This window comes from Euprymna scolopes, chromosome 1 (genome assembly GCF_053919585.1).
Source record: "Euprymna scolopes isolate OS-2025 chromosome 1, ASM5391958v1, whole genome shotgun sequence".
NCBI classification, from domain to species: Eukaryota; Metazoa; Mollusca; class Cephalopoda; order Sepiida; family Sepiolidae; genus Euprymna; species Euprymna scolopes.
This window is the reverse complement of record NC_136482.1, coordinates 9,009,622-9,037,381: the sequence shown is the minus strand read 5'-3', so window position 1 is coordinate 9,037,381 and position 27,760 is coordinate 9,009,622. Positions and strand designations below refer to the sequence as shown.

General features: G+C 34.8%; 1 protein-coding gene across 4 annotated transcripts in view; it reads right to left on the bottom strand.

The window, feature by feature from the left end:
• The window catches only part of LOC145277731 (protein kinase C delta type-like), a 433,752-nt gene that overhangs the window by 146,965 nt on the left and 259,027 nt on the right, over nt 1-27,760 (bottom strand). The window contains exon 1 of one of the 4 annotated variants that reach the window (XM_080129474.1): nt 23,384-24,253. The exons of 1 other annotated variant lie outside the window; for it this stretch is intronic. In XM_080129474.1, coding sequence (XP_079985600.1) covers nt 23,384-23,392 — 9 coding nt within the window. In that variant the 5' untranslated portion in view covers nt 23,393-24,253. Of the gene's footprint in view, nt 1-22,127; nt 22,232-23,379; nt 24,254-27,760 lie in introns of those variants that run through there. 2 more of the 4 variants (XM_080129666.1, XM_080129758.1) reach the window with 2 other exon arrangements.

Sequence of the window (27,760 nt, the reverse complement as noted above, 5' to 3'; positions counted from 1 at the left end):
TCAGGACTCCCTCTGATCATTGCAGACAAAGTTAGATAGAAATGCAAGCTATTATGGTCAGAACCAGCACAGCTGCAGAAGTTGCTGAAAAGGTGTTACAGTGCTTCACTGTCCACCTATTGGGACTCCAAACCAGATTTTTGTTAGGGTTTCACTCTCTTAGCTTTTGCTTTTCCCTAAGCATTCATAAGGCAGTGGAGCCATTTGCCCATAGATAGTAAAAATCTGAAAATATTTCCGATTTTGACGAAAATAACAAAGCTCCTCATCACAGTTATGGTTGTATGAAAAGTGATTCTTCTTAAAAAGACCTGAAAATTTGAAGTTTAAATAAATTCAAAATTTAATCAAAATTAATTTCATCCCATTCCGCTTCCTCCTTGTTTGGCTCTCCTGATACTTGTTTACAATTTCTTGGCTCCTAATATTGGAACAAGTATTCTTCTAGTTATTTTATTTGCCTCCTTTCCAGTAAGGTTAGAAGGTTTGATGAAAGTTTTTTGGTGGAATAAACAAGATTCGAACTTGGCACACCCACTGTGTCATTAACACAATCACCCTCACAGGCATTCTAGTTATTATATAAATTTATTATGGAGGGTAAAAAGAAGACCTTGAGCTTACTTTTAGCAGCCTCGAAAATCTCACTTTCCTTATTTTGTCTTTTAGTCTTCACGTTCTATGAGCAATGCTTCTGACAAAGAGGGACGAATTGCTGTTTTGGGGTCAGAATCTATTCCATAGAACACAATTTGTGGCCTTGAAGTATTAATATTTTTTTCTTATCTCCTTACATCCAGTGGCTTTATGCCTTGTCTGAAGCAATTTGCGTTAAAAAAGAGAAGAAAAAAATTACCTTTTTTTTCCTACGTTTATATTAATGGTACACCAAATTTAAAATTAAACATTTAGTAATTCATGAAAATTCAAAACGTTGGCGACATGTTCTAAAGCACTTATCTAGCAGGATCTTTGTTTTTGGAATGCACTTATCCAGCAAAACCTGGCCTTATATGTTTCTTAATCAGAGTTTACTCAACAACTGGCGAAAAAAAAAAAAAAAAAAAAAAAAGGAAAGATTAATAATATTGGAAAGCTACCAAAAAACCAATTGTGGGTATTTTTTTTTTTTTTTAATTATTATTCTTTATTGTAAACTAAAAACTCGTGTATTACACTCTACTTTGATCGATATTAAGTGTCAATATGCCAAAATGACACTCACAACTTTAAATCCATACATAATTCATATTTGGCACAAAAAGATACCGAACAACAATTAAAAATTACCTAAATTAGACTCACTTATTTCTTACGCCACAGAGTATTTAATATCTGTACAAAGCCACTATTCGCCACTGCATGGAGTTTTGTTGCCACATCTGGGTTGATGCATCTACCACAAGTCCCTCACTCTTAGAGTCAAAACAAAACAAAAATAGTCAAATCTAATAAGTCCTGCACTATCAACCAAGCTCCAACCTCTGTCTCATCCTCGCAACGTTGCATCCCTGTGCTTGTTTCACAAGTACTCTAATGCAATATGCTCTGATGAACTCATAGTACTTATTCTTCCTTAGCATGCATACTTGTGAACATGATTCCAGTTAGTAACATCTCACGCCCAAGTAGCAATCTACTTTGTGGTGAAAAAAATAAAATATACATTGTTGGGAAAAATCGATGGCATAACTTATGTGATTATATTCTATATGTGTAAACGAGTGTGGGGAAAAATATGCTTCACCAGTGTTCACAATAATATTCATGAAATAACGTCTCAATCCGTGAAGTTAAAAAACAAAAGAAACAAAAAAAAGAAAACATCTCAAACTATAAAAATTAAAAAAAAAAGATAAAAAGTATAAAACGTATTCACTCTAGTTGTACCTCTTCACAAACTGGATGCATTCAACAAACCTGGCTAGTAGCAAAATTCCATCCCTTTATTATAGAGGTCTGGTAAACAACCCCTTTATTGTAGAGGTCTGGAAAACAACCCCTTTATTGTAGAGATCTGGAAAACAACCCCTTTATTGTACCTATTTACTATGCCTCCCCACGGGACAGAGTTAGACACCAGGGTCGTTTTTTAACGTGGAGAAAAGGTACAAAAATAAAAATTGTCTCAGTCGTGAAGGATTTCTCCTCCACCGAAAGAGAACAAGAAATAGAAGTGCAGCATCTGAAGAACAGATACTACACTTTGATCTTGACCAAAAGGCCAATAACCCCTTTATTGTAGAGGTATGGAAAACTACCCCTTTATTGTAGAGGTCTGGTAAACAACCCCTTTATTGTAGAGGTCTGGAAAACAACCCCTTTATTGTAGAGATCTGGAAAACTACCCCTTTATTGTAGAGGTCTGGAAAACAACCCTTTTATTATAGAAGTCTAGAAAACAATCCCCTTTATTGTAGAGTTCTGGAAAACTACTGGAAAACTTTGTTTCTTTCCTCAGATTGCTTTCCTTTGAAATTCTCTCCCTGTTTCCTCCACAATACTAGCATGCAGAAATTTAAATATAATGTAAAAAAACATTAAAATCTCTGCTGTAAATCTTATGTCTAACCTCAGTGGTCTCTAACATTTATTTCTTACATTTGTATTGAAAGAAGAAAATAAAAGGAAGGAAAGAAAACGTTTCGTTATGGAAATAGAGCGAACAAAGGCAGGGGGAAGGAGTTTTCTAAATAGCTATTTGCTTTCTACCTTCCTCTAAACACTAAAAATGGTTTCATTCAGCAGTTATTTTTTACTCGCTAACTTGTGTGATGTGACAGATGCATATGTATTTATTTACATACAATACACATTGGTCTTTATAATTCAGTGAAGAATAATGAAAACTGTTCCCTTAAATATATCTTTGCAAACGCTAGTTTTCCGAGTTACAGACCATTGAAACATGTATCGATCAGCATTTTTTTAATCTAAACATCCAAGGCAGCCAACGTGTGTAATAGTACACTACGGCATCGACGAACACTATCACAAATAAAGCAAGCCTGGGCCTCGTGTTGAACAAATGACACCAAACAAATATAAAAGCCGTGGGACTCAGGAGAAAGATTTGAACACTACAATTGACAGGTGCTTCTTTGATAGAACCTGGGTGGCAACTTACGACGGTTAGGTTTTATTATTTCAGAATGTTTTCCTTTAAATAAATAATAGAAATTTAAATGAATAAAAGCAAAACATTTCGTACATTTCAGAAGAGTGACTTAAAACAAAGTTTTGCTTGTCAAACACCATTTCCGGTCACCATAATTACAAACAGTCGTGACAACAGAAAGTTTTCTATTTTTTTACACAGAAACACATATTGCATCGCACATCAAACGTAAGTTTCTACAATTAATTATTCGATGTATCCATTAATAATATTAAATATTTTGTAAAGAGGGTGGGCGTAATCTTCATATTCATTTCGTTAAAATCTTACTGAACAGATTTAAGCAATAGTACCTTGACAACAAATACTTATAAAACGATGAGATATTTTATTCAATTTATTAAAAAAAAAAAATGTTGCAATAATCAGATTCAACATTTAGTTATATATAACTGTTAAATCTAATTATTACAGCATTTTTTGTTGTTTTTTTTTAGTTTCGTATATGCAGACATGTGTAAAAGATTATAATTATTGATGTTATTTTCGTAAATATGGATACTTTATTTATAATTAATAAATTTACTAATTATTAAATTTGTGATCTTTGAGCAGAATGTAAGCCTCTCTAGGTTTCAATTTGCCAACTTTATCGCTAATTTTTAATTTATTGGTAATTTGTTTACTTTCAGTATTTATTATATCTATGTAGTCGCATTCATTTGTATCCAGTTTTTTGTAGTTTTTTGTAATGTTTTCTGTGATTAGTTTGTTATATTCTTGTTTATCTATTTTATAAAAGTTTCTAGTTTTATCTGTTTTTACAAAGATTTTATTAGAGTTGTTTATGTTTCTAACGATTTTGTGTAGTTTCCGTTGGAAATTGTTAGGTTGATTGTGGAATTCTAAATTTTTTATTACGTTTAAAAGGTCATTTTCAAAGTTTATTTAAAGGTTTTCGCACTTTTTAAGGTAAAAAAACACCGTATGAAAACAAAGCTAGCAAATAAATACTGGGAACTCAAGGAAAGCGGCCATTCGCCAGTAGTCGAATGGAAAATAGTAAGACAAGCAAACACCTGTAGAGGCCTAGACGACCCATGTAGATTATGCCTTCATGAAAAATTTGCTATCCTGTACTTTAAAGAACCCCAACATCTATTAAACTGTAGGAGAGAAATAGCGAACAACTATGTTCACAGGATAAAATTTATGCTAGGATAGATATACAAAATAACTTTAAAACTAACAAAAATAATAGAAAATAAACAAATAAATAAACACGCATATACATAAACTATCATATATATATATATATATATATATATATATATATATAAAAACATAAAAAAACATAAAAAAAACCTAACCTAGATTTAAAACAGGTCAAGATATCCAGGTTAAATAGAACACACACAAAGAATCAGGTCAACCAGAGGTCAAATGGGCCTGTAAGTGCATGTTCATTGGCTAAATGGAAGGGCGCAGTGGATAATAGAAAGCTGATTGGCTAACTAAAATCTCAATAGAAGGTGCGTATATAAAAACGACAGACAACCATAAAATTCGCGCATAAGCCTGAAGAATCCTAGAGTTGATGAAACGCGGAATGTTCAGTGTAGCTTAATCGCCATATATATTTTATAAATTACTATATATATATATATATAGCAGAAACGGAATTGTTTATCAAAAAATATTGTAACCCTTATCCCTGAGTGGCTTCCGGGCCTTGATAAGTGGTGACCACCTTGTAAAAAAAAAAAAATTAAAAAAAAATTGTTTTTAATCCAAACCATGCTGCTATTTAACTATTGATATTAATATTTTTTGGTAAAAATATGGCATAGTTTAAAAAGTAAATAAAAATTTTAAATCACTTTAGGGTAACAGCAGATAAGTAAAAGTATACCAACACACACACACACATATGTGTCACTGAAATGTAACAAAATATTCTTTATTGAAATATGCTCTGTTGTTAAATGTTAACAATCATCGCGCTTTTACCTTGAATACTTTAGACGATAAATGCTCTAACATATTTTTCAGGTTTTATTTTACTTCAGTTGAAGTTCTAAGAAATTGAAGCCCCCCCCCTTACAGGGACCAACACTTTGAACTCTATATGAGATACATAGATATTCGAATATTTCATTAAAGTTCTTCTTTACGTCTCAAACACGGAGTTAGTAAAGAAGTTGATCATTTAAATATGTTATAGTATACCTTTCTTGTGGTCTCTTGGTCTTACCGGATTATGGGACAAGAATTCATCTAGTCTGGTTGAGAACCCAATTTAGTGCTGTTACTATAGTCAACATTACTTGAAGAAGGTTCACCATTCCTTGTATCATCCAGTGTTGGCTGGGCATATCGAGGAGATCTTATTTGGGCTTCGAATACGAAATGTGATTTTGAATATTTACTCAGATTTTATTTGCAGAGAAAAGTATCCTCATGCCATCCTCATACAAACCCTTGTACAGAGAGAGACTTTAGACATTCGAGAATAGTGTTTAGTAGGCATTCAAGTATGTATGTGTGTGTGTGTGTGTGCATGTGTGTTGTGAAAAGACCGGAAATAATATCTAACCTTCTGAACATGATTGCTTTTAAATGGTTAACATATTACATGTTGATGGGATTTATTTATGACAAACATGTAATCAACACACTTATTAGTGCTAAGTTAACATTACTAATTACCGGAAAAAGTATTTATATATATATATATATATATATATATATATATATATATATATATAAATCAGGCCGCGTACCTTTCAGCATTCTGGATTAATTAATGTAGTTAAGTAAATGAACCCCCCTGCTTCTCTTTTCAAGACACCATTCTGTTGGTGAAATGTTAAAAAAAAAAAAACGACACGTGACATAAGTAAACCATGGCACTTCTGAAACTAGAAATCTGGCTTGATAAATGACCGATATTTTTTGCCTGTATGGAATATTTGGTTCGGTGATTGGAGACCATTCTCCGAAGCATTACGCACATTTTGGATTTTGAAAAAAGGAATATTTGAAATAAAACAATTCAGAGTCAGAATTTTTGGAATACAAAAACCAAATTATACATTTATGGAATGTTAAGAGTCAGTCATATTGTTTTGAATATTAAAATCAAAGTCAGATTCAGAATTTTGGGAATACTACGAGTCAGAACTTTGGAATACTAGAATCAAAGTATAAATTTATAGAATACTATGAGTTAGAGTAAGATTCATTAAAATACTAATGGCCTAAGTCAAAATTTTTGGAATCCCAATGGTCAAAATCAACATTTTTAGAATACTAAGAGTTCAGAATTTTTAGAATCGTTAGATTAAAATATTTTGGAATCCTAATAGTCAGAGTCAGAATGTTAGGAGTACTAAAAGTCAGAATCAGAATTTTTAGAATTCTAATGATCAGCGTTAAAGTCACAAATTTTGGTAATGTTAAGAGTTAAAGTCAGAAATTATTGTAATATTAAGAGTTAAAGTCAGAAATGTTGAGAATACTAAGAGTCAAAGTAAGAAATTTTGAGATTACTAAGAGGTAAAGTCAGAAATTTTGGTAATACTAAGAGTTGAGGTAAAAAATTGTAGAATTCTAATGATCAAGGTCAAAGTTAGAAATTTTGGAATACTAAGAGTCAGAAATGGAGCCAGAATTTTTGGCATGATTAAAATCAGGAATTTTGGAATACTAAGAGTCAAAGTAAGAAATTTTGGGAAGACTAAGTGTCAGAAACAGAATTTTTGGAATACTAAGAGTCAGAATTTTTAGAATATTAATGATTAGTCAGGAATTTTGGAATACTAAAAGATAGAATAGTATTTTCTTCTTTCTGTCTAGATAAAGAATGCTCAATATTCTAGATTGAGAATTTTTCTCCTCAAAGGAAGTAAATAGTCCAGTTATGTAAAAAAAAAAAAAAAAAAATTTCAGGTCTTATAATCTGGCCGCAGGAATCGATAGAAAGTAGAATCGACGATGAAAAAATAAAATTCAATGGTAAATCCGATCATCAAATGTTAAAAAAACAAGGAACACAAGAGAGGTTATTCCTTATTCTATTATGGTCCCTGTTTTGTAAACATTCGATGATGTAATAAATAATATACATTTTTTATCCGTCGTCAGTTTATTTTCCGTGTGTGTGTGTGTGTGTATATATCTCGATAGCCAACATACCTAAACCAGACAATGTACTTAAATCTCATAGTTTGTTCGTATTGTTTATGAAGTACGTCTTGCACATGTTTCATTGACTAGCAGAATCCTACCAAACAAAAATATATCCCTCAGAAAATAGCTGCAAAGTTTTTGTTTTGTTTAACGATATACAGGCTCTGAAAGTGTAAATTTATTTTTTATAGAGCTTAATTTACAGTGACAATTTGAAAAACTTATAGAATATATACCTTAAAAGTATATATATATATATATATATATATATGGATTCTCCCATCGATTTCGATGTATGAGCTTCCACAACTACTAAGTTGCTTAGGAATCCACAAAGATGATTTGTTCATAGTGATGAAAGCTTTGTGTAGAACCAAATATACTTTTTGGTATTACTGTTTACCTTTGTTGGTGCAGATGGCTGCCATAGGGCAAATTATACAGTAGACCGCATGCTTTTACATCAGAGTTAACTTCTCCTAGATGCATTAGTTTTTTTGGAAAAAGAAATCTAGCAGAGTGCTCAATTAAAAGGAAAATCCGAAAAATAAGAGTGTATTTATATTTTGCATTTTGTGTACAGAAAGTTGTTAGATGAGACAAGTCCTTGGTACCGTCGGTTTCAAGCCCGATAATTAGGAAAGCTTGATATGGATATCTCAAACGTTCCTAATTATCGGGCTTGAAACCGACGGTATCAATGACTTGTCTCATCTAACAACTTTCTGTGCACAAAATACAATATATATATATATATATATATATATATATATATACATACACACACACACACACATTCAAAAAACTTGTGTTGACAGATCATTACAACATCAACTGAAGAGCAGTTTCATTTGGTATCTTTAACGCTTTGGACTGAGCATCCAGTGTTTCAATTAAAGCTGAAAGTATCTTGGACTAATTGGCCTATTAGCTAAGAATAAAGTGTAGTACCTGTTTTGATGCTACACTTCATTTTTTTTTCTGTTTTCAATCAGAAAAGGAGAAATCTTTCCAGACTGAAGCAATTTTTATTGTTCTCACAATCTAGAGACCCCTTCTTGTGAAGCCGGATTTTTCTCACATCGAAAACCTGCGTTCTGCAAGTAGATAAGAAAGCAGCTTAAACGATCAAACTGGTGTGTTGTGTTTATTGAGATAAAAAAAAAAAAAAAATTTATGTTCTTTTTCACGTAATTAAATATTCTAGTTATTTTGCAGGTAAGTGCAGGTACACGATTGAGCTTCAATAACTACCCCCCCCCGTAAAATATTCACAGCAAAAACTCGTCTAGCTACACCCACTGTAGATAAATTTATCAAGAGCTAAATGGAACTTTCATGAAAATTATTTTCATTGAACTATGTGTAGAACACAATACCATGGGGCTACTTCTCAGCTGACTACAGGTTCGTTTTAAAGTCCAATGTTAACAAATTTTTGTTGAATCATTGTCTTAAATAATGAAGGTTTTCCCAATTTCAACTACCCTCAAATCTCACCTCATAGACTTACTAAACTTTATCCTTTAGCGATTGACACATTAATGTATATAGACATGTGAATAGTGAATATATACACATGCACACACATAAATGTGCATATATAGATACATATATATAGATGTACACATGCATATATACATATATAAATGTACACATACATACGTACACATATGCATATATTTGTACATATACACACGTACACCAAGTTTCAAGTATGACATGAAAAGAAACTCGAATCTTAAGATTTCCAACATTCCAGTCATTATAGGAGCAACCAGACTCAAAATTTTTTTTAAAAACTTCCTGTCAAATATATCTAGTGAACCAAATGCAAGAGATATTCAAACTATTGTAGTTAAACGGACGGCTAGAATCTTAAAAAGATCTCTCGGTTGGAATATCTGATTTAGCGGGAGAATGTTTGGCATCAGGTAGGATGCTCCATCCTCAGCTTGAACTGATGAGGAAAAATTAAAATAAAAAGAACTTTATACAAACACACACATTATATATATATATATATATATATATATATATATATATATATATATATATATATATATATATGAATGGAAATGTATAAAAAAGAATACGAAAAATATAAAAGCTTATAACTTTTCTTTATCCGTTTTCAATTGGTGACGTGCAGGAATACAAAATAATATTATGAAAAAAAATTAAAAATCTTTTTTTACATGTACATATTTTCGACCGATCCTTCAGTCTTCATCGGTGTAGTGATATATATAATATAAAGCTGAACGCCCGTGTGTGTGTGTGTGTGTGTGTGTGTCTGGTCACGAATAGGCTCCTATATGGTTGACTATTATAGAAAACTGATCACATATAATGATAGAAGATGTATCAAGACACAGGAATGGGTATGTTTGATCTGGCATAATGATGATTCATTAAAATTGTGGGGTCTGTGTACGCGCCTGGTCCACAATTTTTGCTTTCATCATATTTTGCTTTGGTTTTGATACCCCAAATTCGAAGCTATGTCTTTACAACCCTTCCTTTTCATAACCTATCATACTTTCATAAATCAGAGTCCATTTTCTGTAGGCTGTTTTTGATCCCAGTCAATGACGGGTACTTTTGCTGGTATATATATATATATATATATATATACAGGGTGTCCACAGAGTCTGGCTACATTATGTAGCCAGACTTTGTGGAAGCATCCTGTAGATTATGTAGCCAGACTTTGTAGGCACCATATATATATATATATATATATATATATATATATACAGGGTGCCCACAAAGTCTGGCTACATAATGTAGCCAGACTTTGTGGACACCCTGTATATATATTCGCCTACGGCGAATCTTAGGTGTGGGTTGGCAGATGTATGTCAGTGATGTGAAGGTGCTTGAACGGACCCAATGCCTTAGCATTAAGGCTCACGTTATTAAGCATAGACTGAGATGGAGTGGACATGTGGTGAGTATGTTAGACAGTCGACTTCCCAAACAACTCGCCGAGGGAAGACATCTGGCTCAAAAGCCTAAATTGAGATTTAAGGATTGTTTAAGATCCACCTTAAAAAAATGTGAGATTAATGAAAGAACCTGGGAGAGTCTTGCTTTGGATCGCAGAGGGTGGAGAAGGACCTTGCGGGGAGGTGTGGGCAAGTTTGAGGCAGATCGAACTCAGTATGAGCGGTTGAAGCGCGATATCCGGAAAGGGAGAGTGAAAGGGGCCGTGGATGGGAGGGGGCAACAAATTGGTCTGGAGCGTGAGGTGTGCGGAAGAATATGTCTGAGCAGAGCTGGGCTGATGAGTCACTAGTCTACTCATCGGCGCAGTGGGCCACAAAGCAGCCTTGAGTTGCCAGAGTTAACCTGCGTTAACTGCGGGCGGACGTAAAAAACGGCAGGCGGTTTGAAACGGCATTTGATCCTGCATAGAAAAGAACAGCAAGAACGTGCTGCTAGTGGTGCACATGTCTGTACAATGTGTGCCAAGGAATGCCAGAGTTTAGCAGGGCTTAAAAACCACATTCGTGCGACCCATCACTGAATGTTTTCGTGTTTCTATATACCTTTTTTTTCTTTTTTTTTTTTGTTCTATATCGAGTGATGGCAATGTTCGAAAACGAATTTACTGCCATCATATATATATATATATATATATATATATATATATATATATGAGGGAGAGGGAGAGAGAGAGAGAGTACTTTTAATTTTTACTTTAGGTCTTGATGAATCTTCATGGAAGAAGATTCATTAATGTATATATACATATGCATACATATACACATAAACACAAACAAATATCAAGAGAGGGTGACTTATTAAGCTTATGGTCAATTTTTTGTTTCTTTTTAAATCAAAAAGAATTTTTATTTTTAGGGTAAGGAGGTGTATCTCGTTGGAAGTAAGGGGGGGTGCCATCTCTTGCAACTAATGGTTAATATGTGTGTCTGTAATAGCGATAGCAGTAGTAGTACTCGTCGCAGCAGCAGTAACAACAATACGACAACGAAGCGGTAACATGTATTATGCGAGCATATACGACTATAATGTTCACATGATTCAGTCAGCTTCGCACAAAACTTAATGATTAAGCCCCCCCTCTCTTGTTCCTCGCACCATTACCCCCCCCTCTCACCTTCACTTATAGGGCATATGGAATTGAAAAGGGGCAAAATAATAGGAATAGAGAGACAAATATTGGAGTTAAAAGCGGTTACCCTTCCACTAAAAAGAAATAGAAACTTATGGAAGAAAAAAGACGAATATATATATATATATATATTGAAAATGAGTACTATTAGTGAAATGCGGCCAGAGAATGAGATGAAGAAAAACGTGTAAGCAAAGTGAAAACGAATAAGCAGAGGAAAAGATGAAATCAGTGAAAGAGAGATGAAAAACATGGAAAGAAGATACGTGGAGAAAGAGAGAAGAAAAGGCATGGAGGAATAGAGAGGGAGGGACATGGAAAAAGAGGAACGTGGAGGAATAGGTAAAGGGAGGAACGTTGAGGGATAGAGAGAGGGAAGAACGTGGAGGGATAGAGGGAAGAACGTGGAGAGAGAGAGGGAAGAACGTGGAGAGAGAGAGGGAAGGACGTGGAGAGAGAGAGGGAAGGACGTGGAGGGATAGAGAGAGGGAAGGACGTGGAGGGATAGAGAGAGGGAAGGACGTGGAGGGATAGAGAGAGGGAAGGACGTGGAGGGATAGAGAGAGGGAAGGACGTGGAGGGATAGAGAGAGGGAAGGACGTGAAGGGATAGAGAGAGGGAAGGACGTGGAGGGATAGAGAGAGGGAAGGACGTGGAGGGATAGAGAGAGGGAAGGACGTGGAGGGATAGAGAGAGGGAAGGACGTGGAGGGATAGAGAGAGGGAAGGACGTGGAGGGATAGAGAGAGGGAAGGACGTGGAGGGATAGAGAGAGGGAAGGACGTGAAGGGATAGAGAGAGGGAAGGACGTGGAGGGATAGAGAGAGGGAAGGACGTGGAGGGATAGAGAGAGGGAAGGACGTGGAGGGATAGAGAGAGGGAAGAACGTGGAGGGATAGAGAGAGGGAAGAACGTGGAGGGATAGGGAGAGGGAAGGACGTGGAGGGATAGGGAGAGGGAAGAACGTGGAGGAATAGGGAGAGGGAGGAACGTGGAGGAATAGGGAGAGGAAGGAACGTGGAGGAATAGGGAGAGGGGCGAACGTGGAGGAATAGGGAGAGGGACGAACGTGGAGGAATAGGGAGAGGGACGAACGTGGAGGAATAGGAAGAGGGACGAACGTGGAGGAATAGGGAGAGGGACGAACGTGGAGGAATAGGGAGAAGGAGGAAAAGGGAGAGGGAGGAACATGGAGGAAAAAGGAGAAGGAGGATCATGGAGGAAAAGGAATAGAGGGGGATGTGAAAGAATAGATAGGGATATGAAGTGATAGAGAGATATGAGGATGAATAGAGAGGGATATACGTGGAGGATTAGAGAAATGTGTAGAGGAAAAAAGATATTTATAAAGATAGAGGTAGAAACGTGGTAAAAAGTAAAAAGAGGAAGGGGACTTTAAGAGAGAGACAAGGGAAGTTAAATCCAAAGGAATAAATGGGAAAGGGTTAGGCTTGACAAAAAGAGGCCATAGTAGAGAGACAGAGCCGTGACCATAAAGACGAGGGTAGGTCGGGAGAGAAGCAGTGCTTCTCAGAAGCACCCCCACTGATCACCGAAAAGGCGAATGATAGATATTAGAGAGGGGGGGGGCATTTGATTTTTATGCCTGACTGTGGTGAATTATAAACTGATAAAATCTCTTTATGAAAATCGGTGAAAACTTTGTTTACCCAAACATGTATGTTTTTGAAGTGGCTAGAAACCATTGTCTATTAATATATATATTTTTTTTATTTAAATATGAAATGTTTCTTTGAATAACTAAGATTTACACGATGTCAAAGTTAGAGCTACACTATTGAGCTTATGTAAACCTTTATGTAAATTTAAAGAAATATATATATATATATATATATATTAGTTAACTGAATTAAAAAGGCATGAAATGATGATACAGTATAGAGTTAAAAGGTATTAGCGATATATTTTAGAAAAATAATGCAACCAATGTAGATTATTACAAAGAAATAGTTTTAAATACTACGAAATTAATAATAATAATAATAATAATAATAATAATAATAATAATAATAATAATAATAATAATACAACAACAAACAAACAATAATAAACAACTACTGATAAGTTCAATAGATTTTCCACACTTAAACTCTTCTTTCTTTGGAGACGAATAGGGAAAAGATTTTTCATTTCGGTTTTGAAAAATGTTTCTGGTATGCATGGAATGTACACGGAGAACGCACGCGCATGTGTGTTCGGAAAGGAAAAGGAAAGGGAATGAATTGTTAAGGAAGATATCGGAGAAGTGGGGGGGGGGGGACAAACCCAAGAGAAACGAAAGCGATTTTCAGATTAGATAATAATGGTAAGCATTTGCAGGTATATATATATATATATATATATATATATATATATATATATAAGGTTAATAGGAAATATGCTCAGCAGAGTTCGATTAAGACAATTTAAAAAAATAAGAACGAACCTAATATTTATTTATACATGAGTTGCAGAAAATCAGATAGATATAAATAGAGGCTGAAAGGATTCTGACATAGACGACCAGATATTGGTCCCATTTGTTTGGATTTGAAACCAACGGTACCGATGTTATTCTGATCTTCTGTAACACACACATATATATATATATATTACTGTTTTATATACTTAAGAAAACCCTTTTGATAACAAGTAAAATTAATTCCCAGAACACTTATAAAGATTAAAATCAAGATACAATGATACTAAACCTTATATCTGGAATCCTTATTCCAATTTTGATCAAAATCCATTACAAGATTTGGATTCGAGAAAACGTCTAAGTCATAAGCTTAAAGTGTCTTCAGCTAATCTTGCTTAACTGATGTCTAATGACTATGAATCAAGTTTCATGTAAGTCTGAAATATTTGAATTTTCAAATGGGAGATTGTAACCATAATATATCCCTAAGACTTTAAAATATTCCAAAGAAACTGAAATTTGATGAATATTTATTAATTGAGGTTTGTTAGATGAAACAAATTTTTCATCTAGAAAACATAAAAAGGAAGTAACTCTTTTTCCTTAGTTATCTTCCTCGACTTAACTATATTTCGAAAGGTTGTTCCTATAATATGCTCCATAAAAAACGTTTAAACTACTCCAAAGAAACTGATGTTTAATACCTATTGTTAAAATTTCATAAAAATTCAAAGTTATCTCAAATTCTACTAAGTCCCTCCCGTTTTGCAGAAAACTAAATTAAATGCAGCCTACATTTATACACTTTAAGCCTAGTACCTGTGCTCTAAAGTTTATAATGATCAGTTAATTAGTATCAGAATTAATCTTGTACATGCACATATACAAATATACATAACTTTATAAAGATATATGTATACAGCAGAACACCGGGATACGGCATTAATCCATTCCGAGGTAAAATCGACGTATGGCGGGGGATGTAGCAAAATTTTATACAGTATATATTAAAAATTAGTAACAAAATACAGCACAGTATATAATACACATGTATATAATCAAATAATCGTATCCCGGGGTTCTTCTCTGTGTGTGTGTGTGTGTGTGTAATTTGTGGAAATCTGATTTTTTTTCAATTATATTTCACTTTTTTTTTTTATATAATACTCCTTAATTTATGAAGCTCAATGTAATTACAGAGCATATAACAAACAAATGACAAAAGTCTATATTCCAAATTTCATGATGTTGACCATCTTACAATTTATTCCTTTATTTTGACATTCACAATTCTTGACAGTAACTGTTTTGTGGCACAAAATCATTCATTTAATTATTATATCAATCAATGAATCTATTCTGCCCTTAACTCCTCAGAAGAAACAGCAACTATCAATCCATTTAGGCATGATTAGAAAAAGCCGAAAATTGGAAGAGACGTTGCAATTACCTTTTATTTTATCTTTTCTGACGCCATTTTGAATTTACAAGTAAAAGTCACTAAAATGTAAATATTCGTATTAATAAATTGTATTAAATTTAATATACACTACTAAAGAAATATTATATATATATATATATATATATATATATATATATATATATATATATGTATGTATTATACACACACACACACTATAAATATACACTTCAGTTACCACAAAAAGTCAATGCACAACCATGGTTTACTTTTTATATTCATTTATTTTTTTAATATGTAGGAGAATTTTGATATTTACTTTTCTCCATAACCGTCATAAACGTGTTTCATTGTGCATATAGCCGATATTGCTATCACACAAATCATCAGAATTAAATATTATAGACAGTCACACGTAGTAAGTTGATGGAATAAAAAGGGGGGGGAGTTTGCTTCAAGGACGTAATGAACAAATTCAAAAGCAATGATAGCTGAAGAAAGATATTGCCACATTATAAGTGTGTGCATCATGTGATTATTTTGCAAGTGTATATAGACAGAATCGTTCACTACGTATATATGAGAAAGACAAAGAGAGGGAGACAACGGTGGTAATGTGTCAACGTCATTATGCTGTTTATTGTCACATGTATGGTTAAAAGTTTATTAAAATCGCATATACATGTTTAAAGCTTTAAGGTGAGCTCTGTCCCCATAAATCGTTTACAAATGGAGTAATTCAGAACATAGAGGTAACAGAAATTTGGGACCCCTTTCGTTGTTGTTTCTGGAGAATTTTATACATAGCGTGTTAATTTATAAATTGAACACTTTCAGAGGGTACGCCTACTTGAGAAATTGGAGGCTGTACGATGTACATGCAGCTTCACAGTGGAATAATAAGGAGAAGAGAAAGAAATTTCTTTATATCTATAACTCCATCTGTCTGCGTGTTTATATGTCTATAATGTTTGTGTTTTCCTATAGAAACAAAGTTCAGAAAATCGCCATAAAATTTAAAGGTATATTCTTATGTAAAATTTATTGGGGAAGACAATGGAAGCGGTCTTGAATCTATAACTGCGCCAATGCACCAATAAGGCTAAAATACTTTTAAAACTTCACATAAATCCTTTAAGTATACTGTTAAATATAAAATTTTTTTAGGAAGGCAATCAAAATGGTCCTAAATCTCTAAGTGGCCTACTAACCCAAAGGGGACTATGTGGACCAAACCGTTACAACGTAAAGTATATTTCATTTTGATGAAATTTACACGTTATGTATAAAATTCTCCAGAAAAGACAATGAATGGGCTACCCAAATTTCTATGTTCTGAACATCTATGTGTCCCATTTGAAAATGATCTATGGGAACAGAGCCCGCCTGAGACGTTCAAATATAAATTTGTGATTTTAATGCAATTCAAACCATCCGCATGACAATATATGGCGTAACCATGTTGACATACCGGCTCCCATGAGACCATCATCGTTAAGTCTGGTCTGTACTAAAATGGGTGATCATTTGGGAATACTAGGTGCTGTCTGTGCTCTCCGCTTATCTTGGCAGTGTTTCCAGTCATCCAGGACTTCTCCTTGCCACTAGAACCCAGCAGTACCAACTCAGGAAAGAAGTAGTTAGAAATTCTGCAACCCTTGCTTCACAATTCAATGCAGGTCATCCATTATCCTGTCAGGATGACCAGATGGTCCTCGTTGTTCTGATAGACAAACTTCCATCTTTGACAATAATTCAGAGTTTCCTAACATTTCAGCTTCTTCCAATTAGGAGACGAAATGGTAAGAGAAAGAAGCAATAAAAGCAAAGAAAGTAATGCAGTGTTATGAGCAAGTAGATGATAGTGATCTGCCTTTAATCCTGAGCAACGTTGAGTCTTCGTTGAGAGATAGTAATCAGAAGATTCCAATATTTTTCCCGATTCCAATACAATTACCAATTCCATACTAAATTACTGATTACATTTCTTTTTAAATCCCTAAATATCTAACAATAGTGTTATTATTTTTCCCCGATTACCATAAAAACATGTGTTAAATGTGCAAATATTTTCTCAAACATAGAAATAGACTTTTGGGGTCGGTGATCTATAGAGTTTACTTTTAATTTAAAATAAGTGGACGATTTTGCTTTTAACAAACTCAATTAAAAAAACAATTAAGAGAATCACTTTTGGCATTGGAAAATAGGAACAAATTTCTTTGGATTCTGATGCCACAAAAAGTTCCAATTCCCAATTCTGATTAATCATCCCAATATTAGTATATAATGAGAATAAAAAAAAAAAACTGAGACACTAGACAAAAGGGTATGAACGGCATACATGCTAGATGTAAAAATTTAGGAAATCTTAAATCTTTAAGAAAGCACCATTCAGACTTCCACTTGAATGGAGAGTACTGGAATCCTGGGGACACATTGTCACTCAGATTCCAGTGAAAAACAACCGATATCAGCAAAAACTAATTTGTAAACAGATTTTACGAGAATGCAAAACGATTCAGAATGGTTACCAAAAGAAGCGGAGAGTGCGGGAATTATTGGGAGGCGTGTTGTCACTCATATCTCAGGGAATAAAGCCACTTGTTGTCATTGAGGGATCATTGATAAGTTACATGAAAACTCGTAGCGAGTAAAATGATAATGGTGTTAGTCGTGGCTGAAGACACTTTGCTTGAGAGATCCACCATGTGCTTTTATGGCCATCAATTTTTAACGTTTCATGTGAAGCCATAGAGATTGCCAATATCATGAATATCGTTACGAATTACAAAATACGACAGAATATACAGAAAAAAAAGAAAGTCACAAAATATAAACAAAACTAGACTTTTAGCAAAAGTTCAATTAGAATGAGTGTTTTATGCCACATTAATGGTTGAATAGGGTTAAATTTGTGCCCATTTTAGGGTTAAATACTAATTCATATTAATTCCTAGCTGCGCATCGGACGGATGCCAGAATACTTGGTTTGTTGCTCCCTATTATAACAAAAGTCCATACACAAGTTCAGCCAGATCCGAATTTCTTCACAATTTCAATAGTTTCAAAAAAAAAAAAAAAGAATGGAACAGACGATGAGACAGATGACTAAGAAAAATATGATATAGATTAAAAAATCATATCAAAACACGAACTAGTAGATTAATATTGTGTTTCTTTTATTAACAAAAACTTCTTCAGAGGGATATATATAAGTATTGGTACGATTAACCAGAATCGGAAACATTGGAACTTTTGGGGGTATCGGAATTAGTATCAGAAAAAAATTGAGCCTATTTTCCGATGCCAAAAACGATTCCTTTAATTATATTTCTATTTGATATTTTTAAAACAAAATCTTCCACTGCTGGAATTAATAATAAAATAATAAATATTTATTGATTTTAAACTACAAATAAAACTAAAATCTATAGATCCCCCCCCCCACTCCACAAATGTGTATTTTTAAGTTGGGGAAAATATATGCACATTTAACGTGTGTTTTTACGGAGATTGGGAAACAATAACGTGGTAATTAAATATTTAGAGATTTTTAAAGAATCGGAAATTTTATATGGAATCGGGGAAAATATTGGAATCATCCTATCACTAATATATAGAGAGCCAAAAGTAGGTTGACAGTAAAAAACAATTGCAACATGGTTATAATAAAGAATCGCATTAATATAACTGATACATGAACCTATTTAAAAAAAAAACTACTATTCACCTACTTTTAGATCACCCTCTCTCTTTCTCTCTTTCTCTCTCTCTCTCTCTCTCTATATATATATATATACACACACACACACAAACTTGTCTTTCACGAGGTCAGAGATAGAATAGAGGGCGGTTTTTAATTTGAGGAAAATCCAACTCCTCAAAAGGGGTAATTCTGCATTGAGACAAAATTAAAACTTGCCTCGGTTTAGAAGGATTTTTCTTCACTAAATGAAGACAGAAAAAAATCAAATGTAGTATCAGAACAGATACTAGACTTTGCTCCTAACCAAAAAGGCTCAAGATATTATATACACACTGGAAAAAAGGAAATCCGCTCAGTGACCCATTGAGCCTGGGGTAAATTATTTGAATCTAGAAACGTGAGTTTGCAAAGCCAGTTAAATATTTAAAAAAATAAAAATAAAAATACATAATTAGCTTCTCTTCCTGCTGATTAAACAGTATTACTGTGATCTCCCCTTTTGTTTATAATGGACTATTCCAATTATTTTATTCTTTCCTATCTTCGTTACCTACGACTGTTGAGAGAGAGAGAGAGAGAGAAAGAGGGGAGGGTGAAAGTGATATATGGAGAGTTAAGAGATGTGTAACTTGAGTTATTTGCAAATTACGACTAATTACATCAATGGAACTCAATCTCAAAACTGAGGAATATTTTAGCACATATTTTTGCGTCATGAAAGTATATATAAAAGATAAAGGCTTTAAATAAACAAAGGTTGATCAATATAACTTTATTAGAAGATAATATATTATTTTAAAAATGTAATTATCCACTGACACGTGTTTCGTCGTCTACGACTCATCAGAGTGGCTGAATATAGCGAGATTCGAAATCGGAACCCATATATATATGTTTAATTTCAGTATTCACTTCAATAGCCGTAAAATTATTTCCATGCAAAATGAAATAAATGGTAGAATTTCAAATTTCGCACTTAGCCTGATGCTTTGCTTTACTACAATAGAATGAAACACAAACATTTCTTACCATTTCACAACAAATGATATACTATTATATTTCCTATAAATGTCTAAGGTTTTATACAAACACACGCACAATGTTATTACTATATATTCGAAAAAGATTTTTTTTCATGCCATGGAGTGGGGGGGGGGGATAAGAAGAGTTTCAGATCCGTTATCTGCATCGATCACATGTCTTGTAGGGAACGAAAACTGTTACAACAAAGCACTACGTCGTATGTGTATTCGAAATAAAAAAAAAAAGAATATTTAGTTTTCTACAATGAATAAAATGTGTAGATATAATTTAGAAATTATATTATGAAATACACATATATGAGAGAGAGAGAGAGAGAGAGAGAGAGAGAGAGAGAGAGAGAGAGAGAGAGAGAGAGAGAGAGAGAGAGAGAGAGAAACAAATATAAACGCAAAAATACACATAAAATGATACAAACACGTATATGTGTATATGTGTTTTGTACTGGAAAATTATTTCTGATCTACATAAAATAATGTACACGTGATGATAGATAGATAGATAGATAGATAGATAGACGTATGTATACATATACACACATGTAAATTAAGGGGTGTCACAAAGCAAAAAATGGAAATATTTTAACTTCTTGCATTGTGATAACCTCCTACGACCCTTTCTCTCTCTCTCTCTCTCATATATATATATATATATATATATATATATATATATATATATATATATGTATGTATGTGTGTGTGCGCGCGCGTGTTGTAAATATATAAATGTAGACACACACATGAATTTAAACAGATACACGCAAGCATACACACATATATACACGTACAGATGCACGTATAAATATACGCACATACATGTATAGGCATACACACCCACATATACATATAGACATGTACACAAATTATATGGCTATGTGTAATGTATTGTGTGTGTGTGTACGAGCTAAATACATGTATATATGTGTATATGTGCGTGCGCGTGCGCCAAAGTATGTGTATCTATTTATGTGTGCAGTGTAAGTATATATGCTTATATACGAAGTTAACAATCATTGGTTAATAAAAGAAAGAAAAGATTTTAAAAAAAAAAAAGAAGAAAAGTCAGTGCGAGTCACATGAACCGTTCTTCTACCTTGATTATTTGGCCTTTGTATGAAACGGAACGCCAGAAAATATTTTTTTTTTTTTTTTTTTTTTGTTAAATAGATGAATATAAAAAATAATAATAAATAAATAAATGCTGATTTCAGAATCGAATCGGCAACGAGATTTTATTACGAAAACCGAGCTGAATATTCGACCCATATCTTTTTAGGAATATTCGAAAACGATGGCAAACGAATAAACACAAGAGACGTTTTACATGGAAAGGCAGAGGTACAGTACACGACGTCTGGTGATGTGTGGAGGTCGTGGTTTGCAAAAGGTATTGGACTGTTAGTCAAATCCTCAAAGGCGTACGACGAGATATGGAGCAAGAGGAAATACACCCAGTCGGAAAGAAAAACACAGAAAGGAGATATATAATTGTCGTACACATTAGAGATACGTGATATGATATGTTTTTTTTTAATTCTAGCTTCCTATTTCTGATCGTATTCTTCCTTGCCGACTTTCTTTCCATTTGGATGTTCGTTCATTCATTCATTCTTTCTTTCTTAGAGACGTGAAAGGCGGACATGAAGACGGAACGTATCGAAACAAACGATTTTGTTTCTATTTCAAAATAAAGAGCCATTCTTATTTAACTGTTTGTAACCAAAACCATATTTGAAAGTGAAAGGATATATATATATATATATATATATATATATATATATATATATATATATATATATATATATATATATATATATATGTTTCTTCTGTAGATGTGACTCTCCGCTAAGCAGAGCGCAGGGCGGTTTCCAGCGCGGTAGAGTCTGATACAGAACCGACAAGATGGTAGGAGCAGTGGCCGACGCAGGAGAGATAGAAGAGTCGACACGACATAGCAAGAAAGGAGACAAGGAGAAAAATCCGAGGATGCACAGGAGAGCCACGAAGACCCGACGACGGTACATGTGTAACCTTAGACAAAAGATGCGCCAGCCGGCTAGGGTTAGAAGGGGTAAAAATGGACTCACCCGAATTCCCTAGAATAAGGAAACCTTCCAGTATACTCATCACCATATTAGACTCGGACAGAGTTTAATTGCAATATCAGATATGTCTTTCACACGCACACAATTACACAGAGGCGCGTACGTAAGCAGACACATACACGTATTATATATATTCTTATGTGTGTGTGTGTGTGTGTGTGTTTAGACTTATTGCTTGGTAATTTGGTATAGATGCAATAGTGTTCCAAGCTAGAAGTATCGTTGGTACATATATGGGTTATTGTCTTACTCCGAGAAGTTGAGGTTTCGGCCTTTGCGACATCAGAGTCAATTCATTATTTGAATTATAATTATATTAATTGACTCTAAGCTAGATTTAAAAAAAAAAGCCTAAAGCCTTGACTTGTCTAATTAAGGTAAATAAGTCATAATCGACTTCGCGCAATCAGAACAGAATCGAACTAAGACAGCAGATCTTGAACATCTAAATAGGTCGATATTCTTTCATTGAGATTTTTCAGAACAATAAATAACTAATAAAACGTGTGTGTGTGTGTGTACATACATATATGTATTATATATATATGTATTCATTCATGTGTGTGTGAGAGAGAGAGAGAGAGAAATGAGCGACTCCCAACAAAGAGAGACAGGGACAGAGAGAAGAAGAGAGAGGGAGAGAGTGAATGAAAGAGAAGGACCCAGTGAGGGAGAACGAGGTAAAGAGAAAGAAGGAGGGTCCCGAGGAAAGAGAGAGAAGGGGGAGATCAAAAGAAACAGAGACATACACACATAAGCAGACACTATGTACAGAGAGAGAGAGAGAGAGAGAGAGGGAGAGAGGGGGGAGAGAGAAAGGAGAAAGGGAGTGAGAGCATGTAGTGTGTTTGAAATGGGGGAGCTCCGTATTCAAACTAAAAAGTAATCCATTAACATCAACCAGATGGGCAACGCAAACAGTTGTAACTTACAATGTTAAACCGACGATGTTTTAGTCGCCGATGGAGCTCTAACAAAAATGGGGTTTCCCTCCAGTCTTTAGAATATAAAGGAAAGCGGGGTTGAGCGGACTTGAGCGCGTGTGGTGGTGACATTTCTATGGCCACCCGTAATCCTCTTCCCTCCCTTGAGAAGGTATACCAAAATAAACAAAAAGTTTAAATGAAATTAAAATGAGGATCATAATAATAATAATAATAATAATAATAATAATAATAATAATAATAATAACAACAACAACAACAAGGCAAGATCTTGAAGCATGGTCACATACCTACCAGGTTCATATTGGAACAACTTGATGTCTTTTGGGGGGTGGGGCCGGGGGTGGGGGAAAGGCACGGTTAACTTTTGCCTTTTATCCCAGATCACACGAGGAGGGAGAGGAGGGCAGGAACACAACAACATTGGGATGCATATCTGCGTCCCTCTGGCCACACCTCAGAAACTGACCACGGTGGTCTTCCCAGTCTTTTTGGGGCCCGATTATTATTCGATTGGTATGTGACGTCACTGCCACTTCCCTTAGTAACAACAGCCTCTGCTGTGATAGTATTATTAGCAGCAGTACAAGCTGATGAAGATGACGATGGTTGTCGGAGTGATGCAGTAGCGTCACATGCTGCATGTGATCATAGGTGGAGAGCATACCAGAACTGGTGACATCAATGCCGAAACTTCCCTCTGGGATACTCCAGGCTTTGTCGCTTTTTTCTTTTCTTTTTTTTTTTTCTTCTTTTTTTTAACGCGGATACAAAAAAAACCCAGATAGGTAGCTTTGATAGTGGCGGTTAGAAAAAAATATCAGGTGGTCGTTGGATGGTGTTGTAAGCTAATTATTATTATTCTTTGTTCCTTTTTATGTCGTTGTTGGATTTTGCTATTTTTTGTTCCTTGTTTTTTGTTTTCTGTATATTTCCTTTCTCTTTTTCTTTTCTTTCTTTCTTTTTTTAAGTTGGGGAGCTGGAAAGGAAATAAAAAAAAATCGGTCTTTAAATAATCCGAAAACCACAACAATAGATCTATTTTTAGCAAGGTATCTTTGCGGAGAGAGAAGCTAATGTCGTCGGCTTCAAGACTAAACTCGTATAAACGTTGCAGCGGATGCAGAAAATGCGGGCAGGGAAAAGGAAAGGGAAAGTAGAAAGAGAGAGAGAGAGAGAGAGGCGGGGATAGCATGGGTTAAAAAAAAAGGGGGCACTTGACAAGAGAGGGGAATAGTAGGAGGAATGTATCAAGAAGAATGTACACCCCCCTCCAGTAAGACTCCGTCTTGTTTTAAGTCATGCCTTTAAAAAAGGGACACAACACAAATTTATATATATATATATAACTAATATGCGAATTGTTAATTTTTATTTTCTTCCCGTATTATTATCATTATTATTATCATCGATAAGTAACAATCAGATCGGTAGATATAGTAGTCATAACAGTATTATTATTATTATTATAATAATAATAATAATAATAATAATAATAATAATAATAATAGTAGTAGTAGTAGTAGTAGTAGTAGTAGTAGTAGTAGTAGTAGTTATCTAAAAAGATGAAGATACAGCTCGTGGTGATGGTGGGAGTATTTTGGTCAAAAGAACCAATCAGAAATAATAGAGTGTCAAGCAAGCAAAGACGTGGTAGGAGGTTTTGCGAAAGTGAGCGAGTGAACCCGAACCATGTATGCATTACGTAGAGGGTGAGTCATACTTGAACGAACCATTCACAGGGATACGACATGCTCACCCCCACCCAACCACCGTACCCGCTGATACTGTCACTATTAGATTTCTATCTAGAAAAAAAAAAACTAAATAAAAAAAACTAAAAAAAAACTATCAAATCCTTCATTCCACCTTTAGCTTTTTAATAAAGAAAGAAGAAAAAGAAAACGCGCGGAGACATAACACGCGCAACATCAACTAGCATCTCTCCATAGGCTTCAAACTACTTGCTATTTTAGATCTTGCTGCTGCTTGCTGCAGGATGATGATCTTGCCGATATTGATGATGAACGGGGTGGATGAGGGTAGGAATCTTGCCTTTACAATGTGTCACATTCCCCTCTCACCCTGACACACCCCACGAGTTCCCCTGCCGCAGATGACTTGCCGGTAGGTTGGCTGGAGCCAGGAGACACCCAGTCACAAAGAATAACTGTCTCATTCACTTTCAAAATCTGTATCCCAAGATAAAAACAAGGAAAAGAAATTTATTTATTTATATTCCACACACACACACACGCGCGTGCGCTAGATGCGGAAGAGGAAAAACAAAGGGGATGAAAAAGGGTTTTGTTTGTTTTTAAGCTAAACAGAGAAAAAGGGAATCCGTGGAAGGAGAGAGAGAGAGAGAGAGAGAGAGAGAGAGAGAGAGAGAGAGAGAGAGAGAGAGAGAGAGAGTGAATTTAGGAACGTGTTGATGACAGTCACAAGTTCTCAAAAAAGTTCGAGAAATATGAAGGGTAAAGGAAGTAGAGAGAGAGAGAGAGAGCGAGAGAGTGTGTGCGCGAGAGAGATAAGAGTGAGTGTAGAGCGATAAGCGCGTAAAGAAAGAAAGACCAACAGAGATCAGAAGTGAAAGAGATTGAAAAGTGTAGAGAAAGAGAGAGATAGAAAAATGCAGAGAGAGATTGAAATTGAAAAGTGCACAAAGAGAGATCGAAAAGAGCAGAGAGAGAGAGAGAGAGATTGAAGTGCAGAGAGAGAGAAAGAGAGATCGAAGTGCAGACAGAGAGAGATCACAAATTGCAAAGAGGGAGAGAGATCCAAACGTTCCAAGAGAAAGAAGGAGAAAAAGATTGAGACGAACCGAGATAGAGAGATTGAGACATTCCATGAGAAAGAGAGGGAGATCGAGATGTTCCAAGAGAGATTGAAACATTCTAAATGAGAGAAAGATCCAGACTTTCAGAGAGAGAGAGAGAGAGAGAGAGAGAGAGAGAGAGGGGCGTTCCAAGAGAAAGAGAGATCGAGACATTCCAATTGCACATTTGTGGAACACTCTTCCGTTTCCATGCTGTCCAGCCGACTACAACATAGTTGTTTTCAAATCTAATATAAACAAGTTCTTTTAAATGATTAAATGCTACCCAACTTCCACTACCAATCATTGTTGCCTTTTGGCCCGTGATAAGCGGTGAATTCCTTGAATTCCTGAAACTCGCAACTGGAAACTATCCTCAACTATCGCAAACCCAAGACTGTCTATAAACTATCCCTACATATCTTAAAACTCATTGCCATTCTTAAAATTGTAAACAAACTCTAAACATTGTCCAGTCCTTTGTTTTACAGCACTGCCGCTCCTTGATTAACAATCCTGTTTCAGTTTTCTTTTGTGTTCCTTGATCTTCCCACCACTTTCATATTCTATTCTGTTTCCCACCTGGCTACAACTTTCTATATTTTTGTTCTGCTGATAAATTTATTTCCCCTTTCTTTTGTTTTATTCCTAACACAGGAAGGTACCACAGATACACTTAATATTTACCTGTCTCCCCAACAAGACGGGATGTGACACAAGGAAAAAGTTTATAATGGGAAGTCCAGCTATCATTAAATGGAGACATTCTGGGCGTGTATAAAATTGGCTATGTTCAAACATACCCACATTTTCTGGTGGAAGTTTTTCAAGAGTGCCTTAAACAACAGGTTGCAAGTAAAGCCTGGGAGGGTGCTTTTTTTTTTTTTTTTTTTTATATGGGGGTCACAACTTATCAAGGCCCGAAGGCCACTCAGGGATAAGGGTCATTGCATGTACAGTAATCAATGAGATAGTATTGTAGTAATCATTAGTATTGGGGGTTTTGATAGAGTGTCTTACTTAAGGGGGCGGTTTGTCAGTAGATTGTTTACGTTGGACTTGAAGACGTCCAAGTTGTAGTCAGGTGGGAAATAGGCAAGCGGCAGAGAGTTCCACTGACGTGCAGTTCTAAGGAAGAAGCTTTGTTCATGGAATCTACGTTTGGATTTAGGTACAGATAAAGAGTGGGGAAAATTATTGACAGTAGTTTCAGCTAGACAGGTGTTTCTCGTGAAAGATTGATGAGGGGGACGAGAGATTGGAGCTCAGACGAGCACTTGCCATGGAAATAACGATAAAACAACGTCTCTTCTCTGGGAGAGAGAAGTTGCAGGGAAGAGAAAAGGGCATCCCCCACTAAACCACGAAGTCTATTTTGTACTCTGTCAAGGCAGGATAGGCTGTTTTTAGCAGCTCCTGCCCAGATGTGACAGCAGTACTCCATCCTTGGACGTACTTGGTTTTTATACAGATAGAGAATTGCATTAGTAGTGAGATATCTTCTGGAGCTTTCCACACAACACGAACAGATCATTTTAAATGTCTGAACTGAAAGACTTTTGGGACATGCAAGCGAAATATACTTTACACAAGATAATAAAACAAACAAAAAATAACAATATTAAAAGATGTCAGTGGACATCTACTCTAGTAGTTAGTTGTGTATAACAACTATTTAGAGACACAAAACAAATATAGCGGCAACAAAAGATGACAAAAACAGGGGATAGATTTGTAAATAAAAAAATTAACTGGTTTATTCTATCCATCCTGTTCAAGGCAACTCAACTACCCTTTTCAAGGCAACATTTTTTTTATTTTTACTATATTTGGCTGACCTTTTCAGAATAAGT